General features: G+C 39.4%; 3 protein-coding genes across 4 annotated transcripts; all 3 read right to left on the bottom strand.

Moving 5' to 3' along the window:
* Positions 1 to 1,315: 1,315 nt before the first annotated feature.
* LOC111793662 (pentatricopeptide repeat-containing protein At3g46610-like) lies at positions 1,316 to 4,097 on the bottom strand. Its single transcript, XM_023675648.1, has 2 exons — positions 3,960 to 4,097; positions 1,316 to 3,861 (listed from the first exon to the last, which is right to left on the bottom strand). The coding sequence occupies exon 2, from the start codon at positions 3,856 to 3,858 to the stop codon at positions 1,714 to 1,716; it is 2,145 nt and encodes a 714-aa protein (XP_023531416.1). The 5' UTR covers positions 3,859 to 3,861; positions 3,960 to 4,097; the 3' UTR covers positions 1,316 to 1,713.
* A 1,120-nt stretch (positions 4,098 to 5,217) lies between these two features.
* On the bottom strand, positions 5,218 to 9,407 carry LOC111794111 (protein ABHD17B-like). 2 transcript variants are annotated; one of them, XM_023676252.1, is made up of 7 exons: positions 8,824 to 9,407; positions 7,763 to 7,799; positions 7,442 to 7,678; positions 7,319 to 7,366; positions 5,953 to 6,419; positions 5,762 to 5,810; positions 5,218 to 5,655 (listed from the first exon to the last, which is right to left on the bottom strand). In XM_023676252.1, the coding sequence occupies exons 1-7, from the start codon at positions 9,123 to 9,125 to the stop codon at positions 5,629 to 5,631; spliced, it is 1,167 nt and encodes a 388-aa protein (XP_023532020.1). In that variant the 5' UTR covers positions 9,126 to 9,407; the 3' UTR covers positions 5,218 to 5,628. The 2 variants fall into 2 exon arrangements, with proteins under 2 accessions (XP_023532020.1, XP_023532021.1); XM_023676253.1 differs by lacking the exons at positions 5,218 to 5,655; positions 5,762 to 5,810 and having other exon boundaries at positions 6,335 to 6,409.
* A 5,637-nt stretch (positions 9,408 to 15,044) lies between these two features.
* LOC111792842 lies at positions 15,045 to 15,437 on the bottom strand. The gene has a single exon (XM_023674442.1). It carries the CDS (start codon positions 15,435 to 15,437, stop codon positions 15,045 to 15,047), a length of 393 nt encoding a protein of 130 aa, XP_023530210.1.
* Positions 15,438 to 16,418: the final 981 nt, after the last annotated feature.

Below are 16,418 nucleotides of genomic sequence, written 5' to 3'. Positions count from 1 at the left end.
TCCCTCTTTAATTAGAATCTCGAGGACTAAAAAGAAACTGAATAATTATATAGGGACTAAACGGTAATTTTACCGTAGGTAATTAAAGTTGGTTGAACCATTAAATTGAGATAATATTTGGTTGTAACAACATTTTTTAGTTTGGTAATCTAATGATTATTAAAAATGAAGCTTTTGAGGCCCATTTATTGCATCATCCATTACTAATTAATAATTAATTAATTTTTTTAATTGGTTTTTATTATAATTTAATTTTTTTTAAAAAGTAAACACTATCACCTAATTTTTAAATTTATTTTAAAAAATATGAATTAAATTTAAATATTATATATTCAAAAAAAATGTTAGAAAATTTATTTTTGATCCCTAAATTTTTATGAAATTAATAATTTAATCCCTATACTATAACAATTTATTTTCTTTACTTTTAAATATTTTAATTAAATCAAAATATCTATTTTTATTATTTGAAAATTGACTATAATTTTTACCATAGGGATTAAATCATTATTAATTTTAAAGTAACGAGATTAAAAGTATAAGGATTAAATTGTTAGATATTAAAGTGTATGGACTACATTGTAATAAAAAAAAGTTCATGGACTAAATTGTAATTAATTAAAGTTGAGAGACTAAATTGTTATTTTTTAAAATAATTTTTTTTTTAATTTTTTAAACTTCATGTCAAAGTACAAATATAAAATATATTAAAATATATTTTTAAAATAAAAAAAATAAGAGAGAGAATTTCAAGAAATTTCTTATCAATTTTAAACAACCAATTAAATTTTTATATTCCAAAATCAAATATGAGTGAAGATTCTGATTCTTTTCTTAAAAGAATATGATTTGATAATATATATGAAATTTAATAATATTATTTATGGAGAAACTTCTCGTGTACTACCATCTCGAGATTAGGGACCTAAGCCAAAATTTTTAAAGAAAGATTGAACCTAAAAAAATGATGAACTGGGTCGGGGTTGATTTGTTTCGTAAACGAGAAAGCTAAGCTAAAAAAGTTATAAGATTCCACTTTGATTCGATTAACGAGGATTGTAATTAAAAATGTATTTCTTCCTTCTTTTATCACTAATAACTTAGAATCGGTGTGAAACCGAGTTCAAGGTTCACGTTTTCATTCATTTGGAACCATTTTGGTAGCCGCTCTTCAATCAAGGGGAAATTTTCTAATAGCAGAATCAAGGGCCCTTTCATCTTTACGATACCAAATTAAAGTTGTTCATTTTTCGGGGTCTCTTCAGAGTGGTATGACGAAGGTAGGGCTAGTGACCGGAGTGGAGTCCTAAAAAAAAAAAAAAGAAGAAAAAGCTACACATTCTCATATACTTTCATTAAAGAATAGCTTTATGCATCACTTGTGTTTTTAGCCTTTTTTTACCATCAAATTCCATACACATCATCAGAAGAAAAGTGTCTAAATCCACAATTACTAAGTTGACTTACCATAAATGTTTCCTTCAGCTGTTGATGATATTCCGCTAGGCCGCGTTGGCGTTTTCGAGCTCCGTTTGCACTCGTCACGAGAAGCCATAGGCTCTCTGAGTTTCTTGTATAGCGTCCTGCACAAATTAAGAGATCAGAGTACTGAGACATCGTCAATCACTGACTTCATTTCTTTCCAACCATTCGTTTTGCCCTGAGAACATCGGCAGTTTTACGAACATTCTTCAAAAGACGTTTATTTTAGTCCTATGAACTCTTGTTCTCGTCTGGTGGTCGAGGCCCTAACAAGCTTATATCAATGGAGGCTCCATAAACTTGAGAGGAATGAATTACAGCATCATATATCTTAGAAGAAAGATTGAGACTCTCATTGTTAGCTTTCATGTATAACTCATAAGCAAGCCTTGGTTTACCGTCCTTCGCAAGGGCCTCGATGAGTAATTCGTAACTCACCTCGTTTGGAGAGATATTTCGAACTTTCATACGGTGAAACCACTCGTAAGCTACACTGCTCATGCCATTACGAACACATCCCGTGATTATCGCATTATACGTGACGACTGTAGGCTCGATGCCTGATGCAACCATATCGTTGATAGTGAGTTCAACCATATTGAACTTCCCTTGGCCAGTGAAAACCGAAGCCATAGTTGTATAGGCATAGATGTTCGGCGCCACCCCGACTTTAATCATATGATCCCAGACACTACGCGCTTCATCATAGAGCTTTCCCTTTTCCAAGGCACTAAGTAACGCCCCGTAAGAAAGGACAGTCGGTTTTTCGCCTTGGTCGATCATTCTCCTAAAGATTTCTATAGCCATGGAAGTTTCGGCAGCTCTGGAACAGGCAACAAGAACGGCATTCCATTCCCGAATTCCGGGTTTAAGACCTTTCTCTTCCATTTTGTTGAGTAACCGAACGCCCCATCTCCAAATTCCTCGGTTTTTCGCAGCTGTGAGAAGAACATTGAAGTGAGAAACAATCAGTTCATATGATAGATTATTTGGTTTTGGTCCTTTCTCCAACAAATCTTCATAAATCTCCAACGCAGCCCACCATTTCTTAGCTTTCCCCATCAACCAAATCACATGATTACAAACAGATAAGCTTATACCAGATTTCTTTTCTCTTATCCTATAGTACAATTCTTTTGCTACGTTATGGTGCTCCGCACACGTGCAAGCCCAAACAAGTCGTTCCTCTTCAGCACGATCGAGCGACAGTCCTGCTTTATCCATTTCCGTGAGAAGTTGCAATACCTTCGTGCTTGCGCTATCACCCTTCACAAGCCAAATCCTCATTACTTGGTAGCAAACACGCCTAGTAAAGTTTTCGAGCTTTAAGAACTCATCGTCCCAATCTACGTTATCGTCTTTCGCTATCTCACCATTACGATATCTTTCTCTCAACTCAACCATGAACTTTAAAGCACCGTTCCCATCTTTCATCCTTCGGTATGCTCGTAAGGTCGTAGAGTATGACACGGGAGACAGAGTTAAGCCTTTCTTCGGCATCTCTTCAAGAATGTCGAGAGCTTTCATTGGCAGTCCTTGGTCCAAGTAAATCGACATAATAGTATTGTACGTAACAACATTTGAAACGATTCCTTCCTGAGACATATCATTCAAGATATCTTCCATTTTCGAAAACTCTCCAGATTGCTTAACCGCACCGAGGAGACTGTTGTATATGAACAAGTTTGGTGTGATACGACCATTCGTTTCGATCTTCCTTGTCTTCAGCCATTCAACAAGAGCCATTGCACACCCCAACCTCTTGTCTCTCCCAAAACCTTTAATCAAGGAAGAGAACACTTGAAGAGGCAATTCACCAACATCCTTGAGAACCTCCTCGACATCGTCTACAGTTCGAGCAAGCTCCAATCGACCCGCTAGAGCACGGACATCGACCTTAACATCTCCATCTCCCTCTCCCTCTATACCTTCCTCATCTTTAAAACTCCTTCCATTGCTATTTTCACCATTAACAGAGTTATGATCATGATCATCCCAATCTAAACTCTTCTCAGGAAAATCATCTCCAGAATTCGATTGAACCCTAACAACTTCACCATCAATCGTTGGTTGTTCAATAGCCCAAGCAGATAAAAACCACACACCAAGAGAATTCCTCTTCGGCTTCATTAATCGAGCAACCCTAAGCTTAGAACAGCCATGGCGGAACTCAAAATTGCAATCAAATTTCGAGTTCTCATAACAAAATCCACATCTCAAAACACTTGAACTAAAGGGAATCAAAGCGAAACCGCCATTTCCACAACAACCAGAAAACCTAGCACAATTTATCCTTTTCCTTGAACCATTAACTACAGAATAAGAACCTAATTCAAGGCCAGAGCTACTAGGACACCAATCACTAAGAATACTCATCGTCTATGCAAAAAAAAAGACAAATCCCAGAATTTGAGTATCCTATGAACGATTTCCCATTACAATCCAAAGTTGGAAAGAGAATCGAAGAACAGAATTACCTGCTAGAGATGTATCTGCTTCTTCAGCTTGAGCCGTGAATGAGAGGATTGAAGAGAGATTGAAATGAATGCGGATTCGATGAATGATTCTTTCGGATAATATGGGTTTTGTTTGGTTCTTTCTTCTTTGTAAGTTGTTCTTCTCACAACCACTGAATTTGTAGTTAAAACTTTTTTATTTTATTTTATTTTATTATTTTTTTTTAACATATTTTTATAATTTGGAAAATATAGTTTTTAGTTTACACAAATTTTAAAAATTACTAAAAAGGTATTTTTAAAATAAAATATTAATCGAAACTTTATAATATCAATAATTTTATCGAGTAAAAGTAATAAAAAAAAAAAATATATATATATATATATATATATATATATATATATATTAAAATTATTGAAAAATTAGTATTCAATGAGCTAATTAAATGGGTCGATTCAACTTCATCCTAAACGAGCTAAGTCAAGTCTTTTGATTATTGAAATCGAGTAGACCTGATTTCAGCTCAAACACGAACCTCAAATATCAAGCTGATTATTGAAATCAATCTCAAATATAAGCATTCACAAGTTAGTTATAATCGTTAAATATCATTAATTTTCATTCATCTTTTGGGTTGTAACCCTATTTTGGGTTGAACGGGTTGACCCGACCAAAAGAAGTCAACCGTAAACTGACCCGAATTTATTTTGTAATGAAAAATGTATTTAGGTTCAGACAATCGAGCATACCCACATTTCTTTAATGCAATAATTTTTTTTTCTTTAAAAGCGTGTGTTTCTCATGAGCATTGTACACGTAAAATTTGAGTATAGTTACAAGAAGTTGAAACACATTATTACCGTGAAAGCAGCCCGTGATTATTATGTTGCACAAAAGGAACTTGTCATCCCTCAAAATAAACTCTACAGAAACACGACATAACATAACATTGAAACACGTTATTACTATGGATCTCTTGCTCTAAAAAACCGAACAACGATTTCAAAGTCGACGTTACAAATTGTGGGAAGATGGTCGAACAACCGACAAAAAGAGACAAGGCTTTGAAAGTATTCCAAAATGAACCAATTATCCCACAAAACAAAGACGGACAGAAATAAGACATAACAGCGTTCAAAAGAATAGTTACAAGAAGTCAAAACACGTTATATTACTACAAACCTCTTACTCTAACAAACCGAACAACGGTTTCGAGGTCGACATTATTAATCCTTTGGAGACCATGAAGCAAAATGTGGGAAGAAGATCCACCGATAGCCAAAAAACGAACATAATTACTACGTTTCTCAAAAGGAACCAGACATCTCTCAAAACAAACTCGACCGAAACAAAACATAACAACGTTCAAAAGAATAGTTACAAGAAGTCAAAACACATCATTACTACGAACCTCTTGCTCTAAGAAACCGAACAACAATTTCAAACTCGACACCATTAATCCTTTTTGAGACCATGAAGCAAAGTATGGGAAGAAAATCCAACATCAGCCAAAGACGAACATAATTACAACGTTGCTCAAAAGTAACCAGACATCTCTCAAAACAAACTCGACGAAAACAAAACAAAGCAATGTTTCAAAAAATAGTTACAAGAAGTCAAAACACATCATTACTACGAACCTCTTGCTCTAAGAAACCAAACAATGATTCGAAAGTCGATGCCATGCCATTAATCCTTTCGAGACCATGAAGAACGCTTTGAAAGAAAGTCAAAAGACAGGACAAGCTTTGAATTAGGAGACCAGACATCATAGATTTTGCAGAAGAAAGCTTTGAAAAGAGACAAAAAGTCAAATCCTGACCTCCCATTTCCAGCAGATGGCTGAGCTGCGCATGCTCCTTGTCCTCGTTCTTCCCATGTTCCAAAAGCCAGTTTTTCATTACCACTCAGCAACAAATGATGCAGAGATTTGTATAATAGACTGTGACAATAAATTAGAAGAAAGTAAAACAAAATGATGTTTTTTTTCCCTTGCAAATCCACGCCCATTACCCGGTTCGTATTCTATCAAGCCGATCGACACTTTTTCTCGCTCTTTCCAATTGGTGTTCGACGCTTTTCCGTGACTTTTCATGGCAATCGACACTTTTACGAGACCTCTCCCCATGGTTAAAGGAGAGTCTGAGCTTTTCTAACTTATCAGTAGCCTTCAGCTTCTCTGGTTGATCAGTGCTCCGCCTTGGTTTGTCTCTCCGGTCCGTGCTCTTCCTTGGAATCTCGAAAAAATCTGTGCTCTTACGAGGCTGCTCGTATTGGTCTGTACTTTTTCTGGCACTGTATCGCTGTGAAGGAGGTTTCTCAACTGTTCCTACAAACTTCTTTAGATGCCTGATATACTCGGGATAGAGCTCGAGATTACAGTGGTTTCCGCCATTTAGCCATAGCGGTTCGTATTTCTCTTTACAGAGCTCCCATAGTTGCTTGCCATGGGAGCAATCAACCACATCATCTGAAGTTCCCTGCAAAATGGTGTAAAGATGCCTTAAATTTTGAATACTTTCGCAGAGCCAGCTACAAATTACACGGATCCCACATTGGTTGGGGAGAAGAACGAAATATTCTTTATAAGAGTGTGAAAATCTCTCCCTAGCAAACGCGTTTTAAAATCTTGAGGGGAAGCCTGGAAGGGAAAACCCAAAGAGGACAATATCTACTAGCAGTGGGCTTGAGCTGTTACAAATGGTATTCAAGTCATACACCGGGCGATATGTCAGCGAGGAGATTGAGCCCCAAAGGAGGATGGACTCGAGGCGGTGTGCCAGCAAGGACGTTGGGCCACAAAGGGGGTGGATTGAGAGTCCCACATTGATTGGAAAAGGGAACGAGTGCTAGCGAGGACGCTGGGTCTTGAAGGCGGGCGGATTGTGAGATCCACGTTGGTTGAGGAGGAGAACGAAACATTCTTTATAAGGGTATGAAAACCTCTCCCTAGTAGACGCGTTTTAAAAACTTTGACGGGAAACTCGAAAGATAAAGCCCAAAGAGGACAATATCGGCTAGCAGTGGACTTGGGCAGTTACTACATCAATCTTGCTATACGAGTTAATTTCATTGATGTTTTCATGGTATGAATCTAAAAACTAAACCAAGAGATGATACTTCCTCTTCGTCTACTACGACCCGAGAGCAGATAATGATTAATCTTCTTTCTTCATAGCATCACAAACATTAACAGCCAAAACGAGCAAGTGCCCGCCTATTACCCGACTCCTAATAACACTAAGATAAAAAGAACCAAACCACTTAACATATTCAAATCCGACACGAACACGTCAACACCATAGAATCATATCCATAACTCATATGTTAAACAATGCACAAAGACTTAAGGAGGAAATACGTTGAAGACCGTCCTTACATGAATGATGAGGATCGGGCAATTAACCAGCGAAATTTTGTCGATATTCTGCACATAGATAGAAAACGAAGTCCGTTTACTACACGTATATGAAAACCAATGAACCAAATAGTAATATCTTACCTTATAAATATCGAACCAGTACGAGCGTTTTACAGGATACATGACTCTTAGACCAGAGAGTATTGGACTATGCAAAACAACAGCTCTTAAGCGAGGAAGTCGAGCTGCAAGATCCAAAGTCGGGCCACTCCCAACGGATTGACCGTATAAGATCACATCTTCCTGCTTGGTACCATAGCTTTCTTCAAGACACTTGTATGCAGCCTCAATATCTGCATATGTATTTTGCTCAGATGGCTGCAACACAATGTTTGAAAAATCCTCATTGTATTACTACAAAATGCAGAGTTATTTCTGTCATCAGAAGGAAATTCAACACACCTTTCCTGATGATTGACCGTAACCCGAATAGTCGTACCTGCACGAAGTAAAAGGAACAGTATCAGGAACAACATGCTTAGGAGGTTGTTTAAACTCGTTTTGTAACGGCTCAAGCCCACCGCTTTGGGCTTTCCCTTTCGGGCTTCCCCTCAAGGCTTTAAAACGTGTCTACTAGGGAAAGGTTTCCATACCCTTATAAAGGGTGTTTTGTTCTCCTCCCCAACCAATGTGGGATATCACAATCCACCCCCCTTCAGGGCCCAACGTTCTCGCTGGCACTCGTTCCTTTCTCTAATCGATGTGGGACCCCCACCAAATCCATCCCCTTTCAGGGCCCAGCGTCCTTACTGGCACACCGCCTCGTGTCTACCCCCTTTCGGGAAACAGCCTCCTCACTGGCACATAGTCCGGTGTCTAGCTCTAATACCATTTGTAACAGCCCAAGCCCACCACTAGCATATATTGCCCTCTTTGGGCTTCCCCTCAAGGCTTTAAAACGCGTCTCCTGGGGAAAGGCTTCCACACCCTTATAAAGGGTGTTTCGTTCTCCTCCCCAACCAATGTGGGATATCACACGTTTGGTAGACATGGCAAGGTCGAGAATTTCCATCGAACAAGACGATGAGCTACGTGAGCTTTAGAGCATGGATTCACGATTCACAACTCCTCCTACCTGCAGATTAACATCTTCCCCAGCATCTAAATTTGCCAAAACTAAAGCTCTGAATCTATGATTTATAAGGATAATAGATTGATAAACTGAAACGAACAGAGTGACAATGAAGCCCACAAAGATTGGAAGATCTACACAACAATAACTCACAAAAAGCTGAAACAGAACTTAAGCAAATTCTTCAAAGAAACCAAGCAACAACAAAATTCCATGAAAAATACCCTTAAATCGATCAAATTTGCTTAAACTAAACAAAATGCAAGCAATCAAACGCATAATCTTCAAGAACAGATTGCCAAAATAGAGTAGATCAAAAGGCATAAACAGAGAGCTATCAAAACAGAGTTATCAAATCCAAATGTTAAGAAATGGGGGGAAGAACAAATACCCCATTAGATTAACACGCAGATGAATACTGAGCTCGATGAAGAGCTCATACATTTGGCCAAGATCGGCAGCGTTGCCATGAGAATACAACAGAGTGGAAGTCGCCATAGGATGCCGGACATAAACGGCAACAATATCGGTGCTCCGACGAGATGGAAGTTTCAGAACTTCAACATTTTCGCGATGAGGGAAAGGGCTAAGAAGCAAAAGACCAGTAAGATCATCAGTGATGAGCTTATAGGAAGGTGGATTCGGCGGGAAGAAGGCGAACTTCGCCGCCATGGATGAGGTAACGCCACCCATATCGCCGATGCTTTGGAACCCACAAAAGATTTCAAAATCTACACTGAAAAAACGTCCGATTATATCGAAATTCGAGGTGTTTTCGATTTGGGAATTTCAAAATGAAACCGACATTCCTTTAACCCCTTTGGATTCTTCTTTTTAGAGACAGTGGGGAAAAGAGCACAGAAGATGTTCATCCAGTGAGTGAGATTGCTACATTCTTCAATGGATTAAGCCTCCTTCCTTCCCCATGTTTTAGAGAGAGAGAGAGAGAGAGAGAGAGAGAGATACAGAGCAGTGGACCAGAGTGGGTGTGAAGGTTGAATTATTTGAAGGGTCAGATTACTTTCAGTACTCTGTGTGAAAGGGAATTATGGCGGACGCAGCCTCTGCTTTGTTTGGTCTTGAAATGTAAACTTCAAATATCAAACCTTCACGAGCTAGAAGGTAAGTTATAAACAGTATGGTTGAGTTGGATTGTAACCTTATCTTCGAGTTGATCGTGTTGACTCAATGTCGGTTTGAGTTGAACTGTCCAAATTGATCGGATTATCGAATCATATAAACATTCTGGTAGTTACTAGTGATTTCGGCTTCATGCAGGAATTGCAGCCTACCATCTGAACCGAGGATGAGTTTTTGGAGTTAGCTCACCTTCACCGGATCACAACCCTTTGTCCCAACCCACAGGAAAGCCTCTTCTTTTTGTTCAACATTAACGGCATTGAATGCTCCTACAATTTATTTTAAAAGTTTATATTATAATTTTGAACTGATCATAACTGAAAGAACTTAATAAAATTCACAACCCAACTCTCTATTTTCGAACTCAGTTGAGTTAGAATTAGATGGTCGAGTTGTTCAATTATTATTTTTAATTGTTATAAAATCAATTAATTATCCATTATATATGTCATATTAATAACAAAAATCACATAAAACTCAAATATCAAACATGTACGAGTCTAAACTGTTGGAGCTATCGGGTCATTTGAACCCCCTTAGGGAGAGGTAAAAGGTCGTAAATTTAACCAAGTTCAGATCAAGTTGGGTTAAACTAACCAAAAAAATCTAAACCTGCTAACCAAACCAAGATTTTGGTTCTCAAAAAATCCAACCTAACCCAACCCTGGGTTGGGTTAAGTCTGGGTGGTTCGAGTTATCAAGTCATTAGAACATCCCTACTCTAGACATATCGACATTTCTTTTCATTTCAAACCTCTAGTCAGTCACTTATATATTGTCTCGACCAAATCAAACGGTCGAGAATTGCTCGTGTAGACAAGGAGATCAAGTCCCATCAGCTCCAACCTGGATCAACTGCAGCAATGGTGAAAATCATTATCAATTACAGTGAAGAAAAGAATGAACAATAGGCAGATGGGAAGGGAAGGGAATGATTATTTCCTTTATCCAAATCAAACATAATTCACACCAGAAAAAGGCTTAGAAGAGATGTTGATATGAGATCTGCATGTATTATAGATGGAAATTTAGTCAAAACTAATCATAAACATTGATATCATTAAATTCAAAAGTGTACTTATTACCGACCCCACATGTGTGAGACTCTACCTCTGTTGGAGTGAGAAACGAAACATTTCTTATAAGGGTATGGAAATCTCTGCCTAGGAAATGCGTTTTAAAACCATACGGCTAACGACGATATGTAACGGGCCAAAATGGACAATATCTACTAGTGGTGAGCCTGAGTTGTTAAAAATAATATAAGAGCTAGTCACGCAGTGTGCCAACGAGGACATTGGGCCCTAAGGGAGTAGATTGTGAGATCCAACATTGGTCGGAGATGGGAACGAACCATTCCTTATAAGGGTATGGAAACCTCTCCCTAAGAGATGAGTTTTAAAACCATACAGCTAACGACGATACGTAACGGGCAAAAACGGACAATATCTACTAGTGATGAGCTTGAGTTGTTACAAATAATATAAGAGCTAGTCACGCAGTGTGCTAGCGAGGACGTTGGGCCCTAAGGGAGTAGAGTGTGAGATCCAACATCAGTCGGAGATGGGAACGAACCATTCCTTATAAGAGTGTGGAAACTTCTCCCTAAGAGATGGGTTTTAAAATCATACGGCTAACGGCGATACGTAACGGACCAAAACGGACAATATCTACTAGTGGTGAGCTTGAGTTGTTACAAATAATATAAGAGCTAGTCACGCAGTGTGCTAGCGAGGACGTTGGGCCCTAAGGGAGTAGAGTGTGAGATCCAACATCAGTCGGAGATGGGAACGAACCATTCCTTATAAGGGTGTGGAAACTTTTCCCTAAGAGATGGATTTTAAAATCATACCGCTAACGACGATACGTAACAGACCAAAACGGACAATATCTACTAGTGGTGAGCTTGAGTTGTTACAAATAATATAAGAGCTAGTCACGCAATGTGCTAGAGATGACGTAGGGCCCTAAGGGAGTAGATTGTGAGATCCAACATCGGTCGGAGATGGGAACGAACCATTCCTTACAAGGGTGTGGAAACCTCTCCCTAAGAGATGTGTTTTAAGACCGTACGGCTGACGGCGATACGTAACAGGTCAAAACAAACAATATCTACTAATGATAGGCTTGAGCTGTTACACCCGAAAAGAACTTTGACGAAATAAATAATCCAAACATGTCATAATGTCAGCCACACTACATGGACCCCAAATCAAGGAGAAAAGCTTCAAATCAAGATCATAAAGCAAGCACCAACCTCTTGTGTTTGAAAATGACTAAATAACAACTGAATATAAAGGAAAAATGCCTAGGAAGTAGAAATGAAGCTATGGGCAGAATAAAGGAAGGGGGGTCCCTAGTTTTATGTAAAGGAATAGAAGAAAAGAAGTTGTGGGCCTCTGTGATCCTACCTCTTCCTTTTTTGTAGTGATGGGATGATGAGCTATGTCCCCCATCCATGGCAGGGAATCTAGAGTTTCCTCGAAGATTTCTTTGCTCGACACGGAATGGTTGGGGTTTACCGAATACATTGAGCACGTTGATTGTAACAGCTCAAGCCCACCACTTGAAAATATTGTCTGTTTTAAAACGCATATGCTAGGGAGAGGTTTCCACACCCTTATAAGAAATGCTTCATTTCCCTCTCCAACCGATATGGGATCTCACAATCCACACCCTTGGGAGCCCAGCGTCCTCACTAGAACACCGTCCAGTGTCTGGCTTTGATACCATTTGTAACGGCTCAAGCTCATCTCTAGCAAATATCATCAGCGTTGGCCCGTTATGTATTGCCGTCAACCTCACAGTTTTAAAACACGTATGCTAGAGAGAGATTTCCACACTCTTATAAGGAATGCTTCGTTTCCCTCTCCAACCAATGTGAGATCTCATAATCCACCCACTTAAGGGCAAGCGTTCTCACTACCTCACTGCCTGGTGTCTGGCTCTTATACCAATTATAAAAACCCAAACCCACCATTAACAAATATTGTTCGCTTTGACCTGTTATGTATCGCCATCAGCCTCACGATTTTAAAACACGTCTACTAAGGAGAGATTTCCACACCCTTATAAGGAATGCTTTGTTTCCCCCTCTCCAACCGATGTGAGATCTCACATCGGTGATCAAGTTTAGTAGCGATATCGGTTTAGATCCGATGAAGCAACTTTCTTAGCCTAATAGCATATCAAAGAGTCTTTCTTATCCATAATGAAACCAAACGAATCGTTTTTGTCCTTCAGCAGGTAAGATGCTATTTCTACCATACTAAGATCGACACCGAGAACACCGATGAAGTTGCCAAGTGGCAACGTACAAGAGGTGGCAAGTATATAGTCTACTTCACAGCTTATTGAATGGGACAAGCCCTCTTCAATTACATCAAACAAGAACGACAATACATTCTGCAAAAAAACTCTTGCATATATATGTCACAGCAGCAGATACAAAACCAAAGCATATCAGATCATTGTTCTCATTTCCTGTCAATCAACACATCAGTATGCTCCCAACAACAATAATTGGTTCAAAATATTGGAAATATTGAATTCTAGAGCACTCTAGAGCTTCTGCCTCAATTCAAAATTATAATCACATTGAAGACTGCTTATGCTATCTCAACTAACAAGTATCAGTTAACAATGGAGGTGCATCTTCCTATATTATCACGGCCTTTTCCGACCTTCTATCTCAATTTTTCAAAATTCATGTGCATAGTTCATCACATTGAGATACCATTATGCTTACGCTACCTTGACTAATAAGTCTTAGCTAACAATGGGAGTCGATCTTCGTACATAATCACATCGTTTTCCAGCCTGTAAAGCAATGTTTTTTTCTTATGAGAAGCATGATTCTAGACAAGTTATATTTATGATGAATTAATATGAATGCCAATCAGAGTGCAAGAGAAAGAAGGTTGCTAGAAGAATAAACAAGCCATATTTACCTAGCAAATAACAAATAGAACAAACTGTTACACCTTGATTACAGACCAATTCGTGCAAACTAAATAGAATAAATTGGCTTATATTCCTTGCATTATGGGCTATGCCTCGGGATCACTTTCAATATCTCATAGAGAGGTTAAGAAACTTGGGAGATCCCACATTGGTTGGGGAGGGGAACAAAGCATTCCTTATAAGGGTGTGAAAACCTGTCTCCAGCGGACGCGTTTTAAAACTTGGAGGGAAAAGCCTAAAAAGGATAATATCTGCTAGAGGTAGACTTAGACGGTTACAAATAGTGTCAGAGTCGGTTACGGGGCGGTGTGCCAACTAAGACGCTGGGTCTCCAAGGGAGATGGATTGTGAGATCCCACATCGGTTGGAGAGGGGAAACAAGCATTCCTTATAAGGGTGTGAAAACCTCTCCCTAGCATACGCGTTTTAAAACCTTTAAGGGAAAAGGCTAGAAGGGATAGTATCAGCTAGCGGTAGGTTTGGACTGTTACAAAATGCAATCCTTTTTTTCTTTTTTATTTGTGGGTTAGGGAGTTGACAGTTGAGGTCGAGGTAGGAACTAGGAACTAGGAAGAGACAAAAGCTAGTCGTCCAAAAAGAGAAGTCCAACGTCCGAAGATATATCAGTTTTCAGCGAACGATTTGCAAAGTCTAACGTCTCAAGGACGTTGTCCTTGTCAAAAGAGAATTTCTCACGGGCATATCATATTCCATGACCCCTCACCATACCGCCAATCAAAGAGCATAAAACCACTTTAAAAGAACTCCATTTCTATGAATTTTCTGAGCAAGCGAACTTATTACCATACACGTTTGATAGGGAGAGGTTTCCACACCGTTATAAGGAATGCTTCGTTCCCCTCTCCAACCAACGTGGGATCTCACAATTCACCCCTCTTGGAGGCTCAACATCCTCGTTGGCACATTGCTCGTGTCTACAGCTCAAGCCCACCGCTAGCAAATATTGCCCTCTTTGAGTTTTCCTTTCAAGGGCTTCCCCTCAAGGTTTTAAAAAGCGTCTATTAAGGAGAGGTTTCCACACCCTTATAAGGAACCTCTCCAACCGATGTGGGATTTCACAATCCACCTCCTTGGAGGCCCAGCGTCCTTGTTGGCACATCAGCGACTCTAATACCATTTGTAACAACCAAAACCTACCGCTAGCAGATATTGTCTCCTTAGACTTTCCCTTCAATGGCTTTCCCTCAAAGTTTTAAAATGATTTGTTAGAGACAGGTTTCCACACCCTTATAAGAAATGCTTCGTTTCGGTTCCCACAATCAATCTTAAAACAAGAGCAAAATGAAAACAAAATCTGCAATAAACCCCTACACAGGAAGTATGAATCATATGTAATTCAAGTTAACACAACACTTCCAAACTTATTCAGGGAAAACGAAAAGCACATCTATGAAAAGCTTCCTTTAACCTCGAAACAATAATCTCTAAGAATTGGCCACGAAGAACAATGACTAAAAAGAATACATATAATCTTACCAAATAAAGAAACTATGTCTGTCTACGAAGTCTCTTCCTTAGCTTCTTGTACTTGTGCTTGTTCATCTTGCGTTTCCTCTTCTTCTTAACACTATCAGCCCACAACTTCCGACAATCGTCTTCTTCAACATAATCCGGCTCGAATCGAATCGATCCAGTTGAGGGGATTTGCTGCAAGCAAAGCCCAAATGGAAAACTAGGGAAGAACAGCGAAAATTGAGACGGATTCGAAGTTGAAACAGAGTTTAAATTAGAATCACAATGGCCGTCTGGTTTCCTATCAATGTCAAGAGGCTGGTGAAGAATATAGGGTAATGAGAGATTTTGTGAGGTCTGGCTACCCAGAGCAGCAATTGTTCTTGTAGGTGGCGATTTTCTAATGAGCTTTTGAAGAATCGACGCCATTGATACAGAGCGAAGCTTTTGAAACTGAATGAAGCTATATGTTTTAGAGAGATTTACTGATGGAGATGGAAAAGAGAAGTCGGAAGAGAGTGGGAGAACGAACAGCGCCACAAACCCTAAGCAGATGGGAAAGACAAAGAGGAACAAAATTTGGATTTTTTTTTTTTTTTAGGAAAATAATTAACCTTAAACTCGTCAAATTAAAATTAAGACAAGCTAAACTCAATAATAAAAAATAATAAAAAATCTCTATAAATTCGTTCTACAAAAAAAAATATATAAATAAATAAAAGAATTATCCGAACATTTTTTTACCAATTAGATTCAAATAAATAAAAATTTTATAAATTGAGTTTGTAATGTTCTACATTGGTTGGGGAGGAGAACAAACCACCCTTATATAACGGTGTGGAAACCTTCCCCTAATAGACGCATTTTAAAGCCTTGAGGGGAAGTCCGAAAAGGGAAAGTCTAAAGAGAACAATATTTGGGCCGTTACAAATAGTATTAGAGCCAGGTTTCAATCCTGGGACCTGTGGGTTAGGGCCTACCACGCTTTCGCTACGCCACTCTGAGCCAGACATTGAACGATGTGGGGGGTAGACACGAGGCGGTTTGCTAGTAAGAACACTGGGCCCCAAAGGGAGTGGATTTGGGGGTGGACGCTGAGCCCCGAGGGTAGACACGAGGCGGTGTGCCAGTAAGAACACTAGGCCCCAAAGGGGGGCGGACGCTGGGCCCCGAGGGTAGACACGAGGTGGTGTGCCAGTAAGAATACTAGGCCCCAAAGGGGGGGCGGACGCTGGGCCCCGAGGGTAGACACGAGGTGGTGTCCCAGTAAGAACACTAGGGCCCAAAGGGGGTGGATTTGGGGGCGGACGCTGGGTCCCGAGGGTAGACACGAGGCGGTGTATTAGTAAAAACGCTGGGCCCCAAAGGGGGGGTGGATTTGGGGGCGGACGCTGGGCCCCGAAGGTAGAC

The sequence above is a fragment of the Cucurbita pepo genome, chromosome LG04, assembly GCF_002806865.2.
Source record: "Cucurbita pepo subsp. pepo cultivar mu-cu-16 chromosome LG04, ASM280686v2, whole genome shotgun sequence".
NCBI classification, from domain to species: Eukaryota; Viridiplantae; Streptophyta; class Magnoliopsida; order Cucurbitales; family Cucurbitaceae; genus Cucurbita; species Cucurbita pepo.
This window is presented reverse-complemented; position numbering and strand designations above follow the sequence as displayed.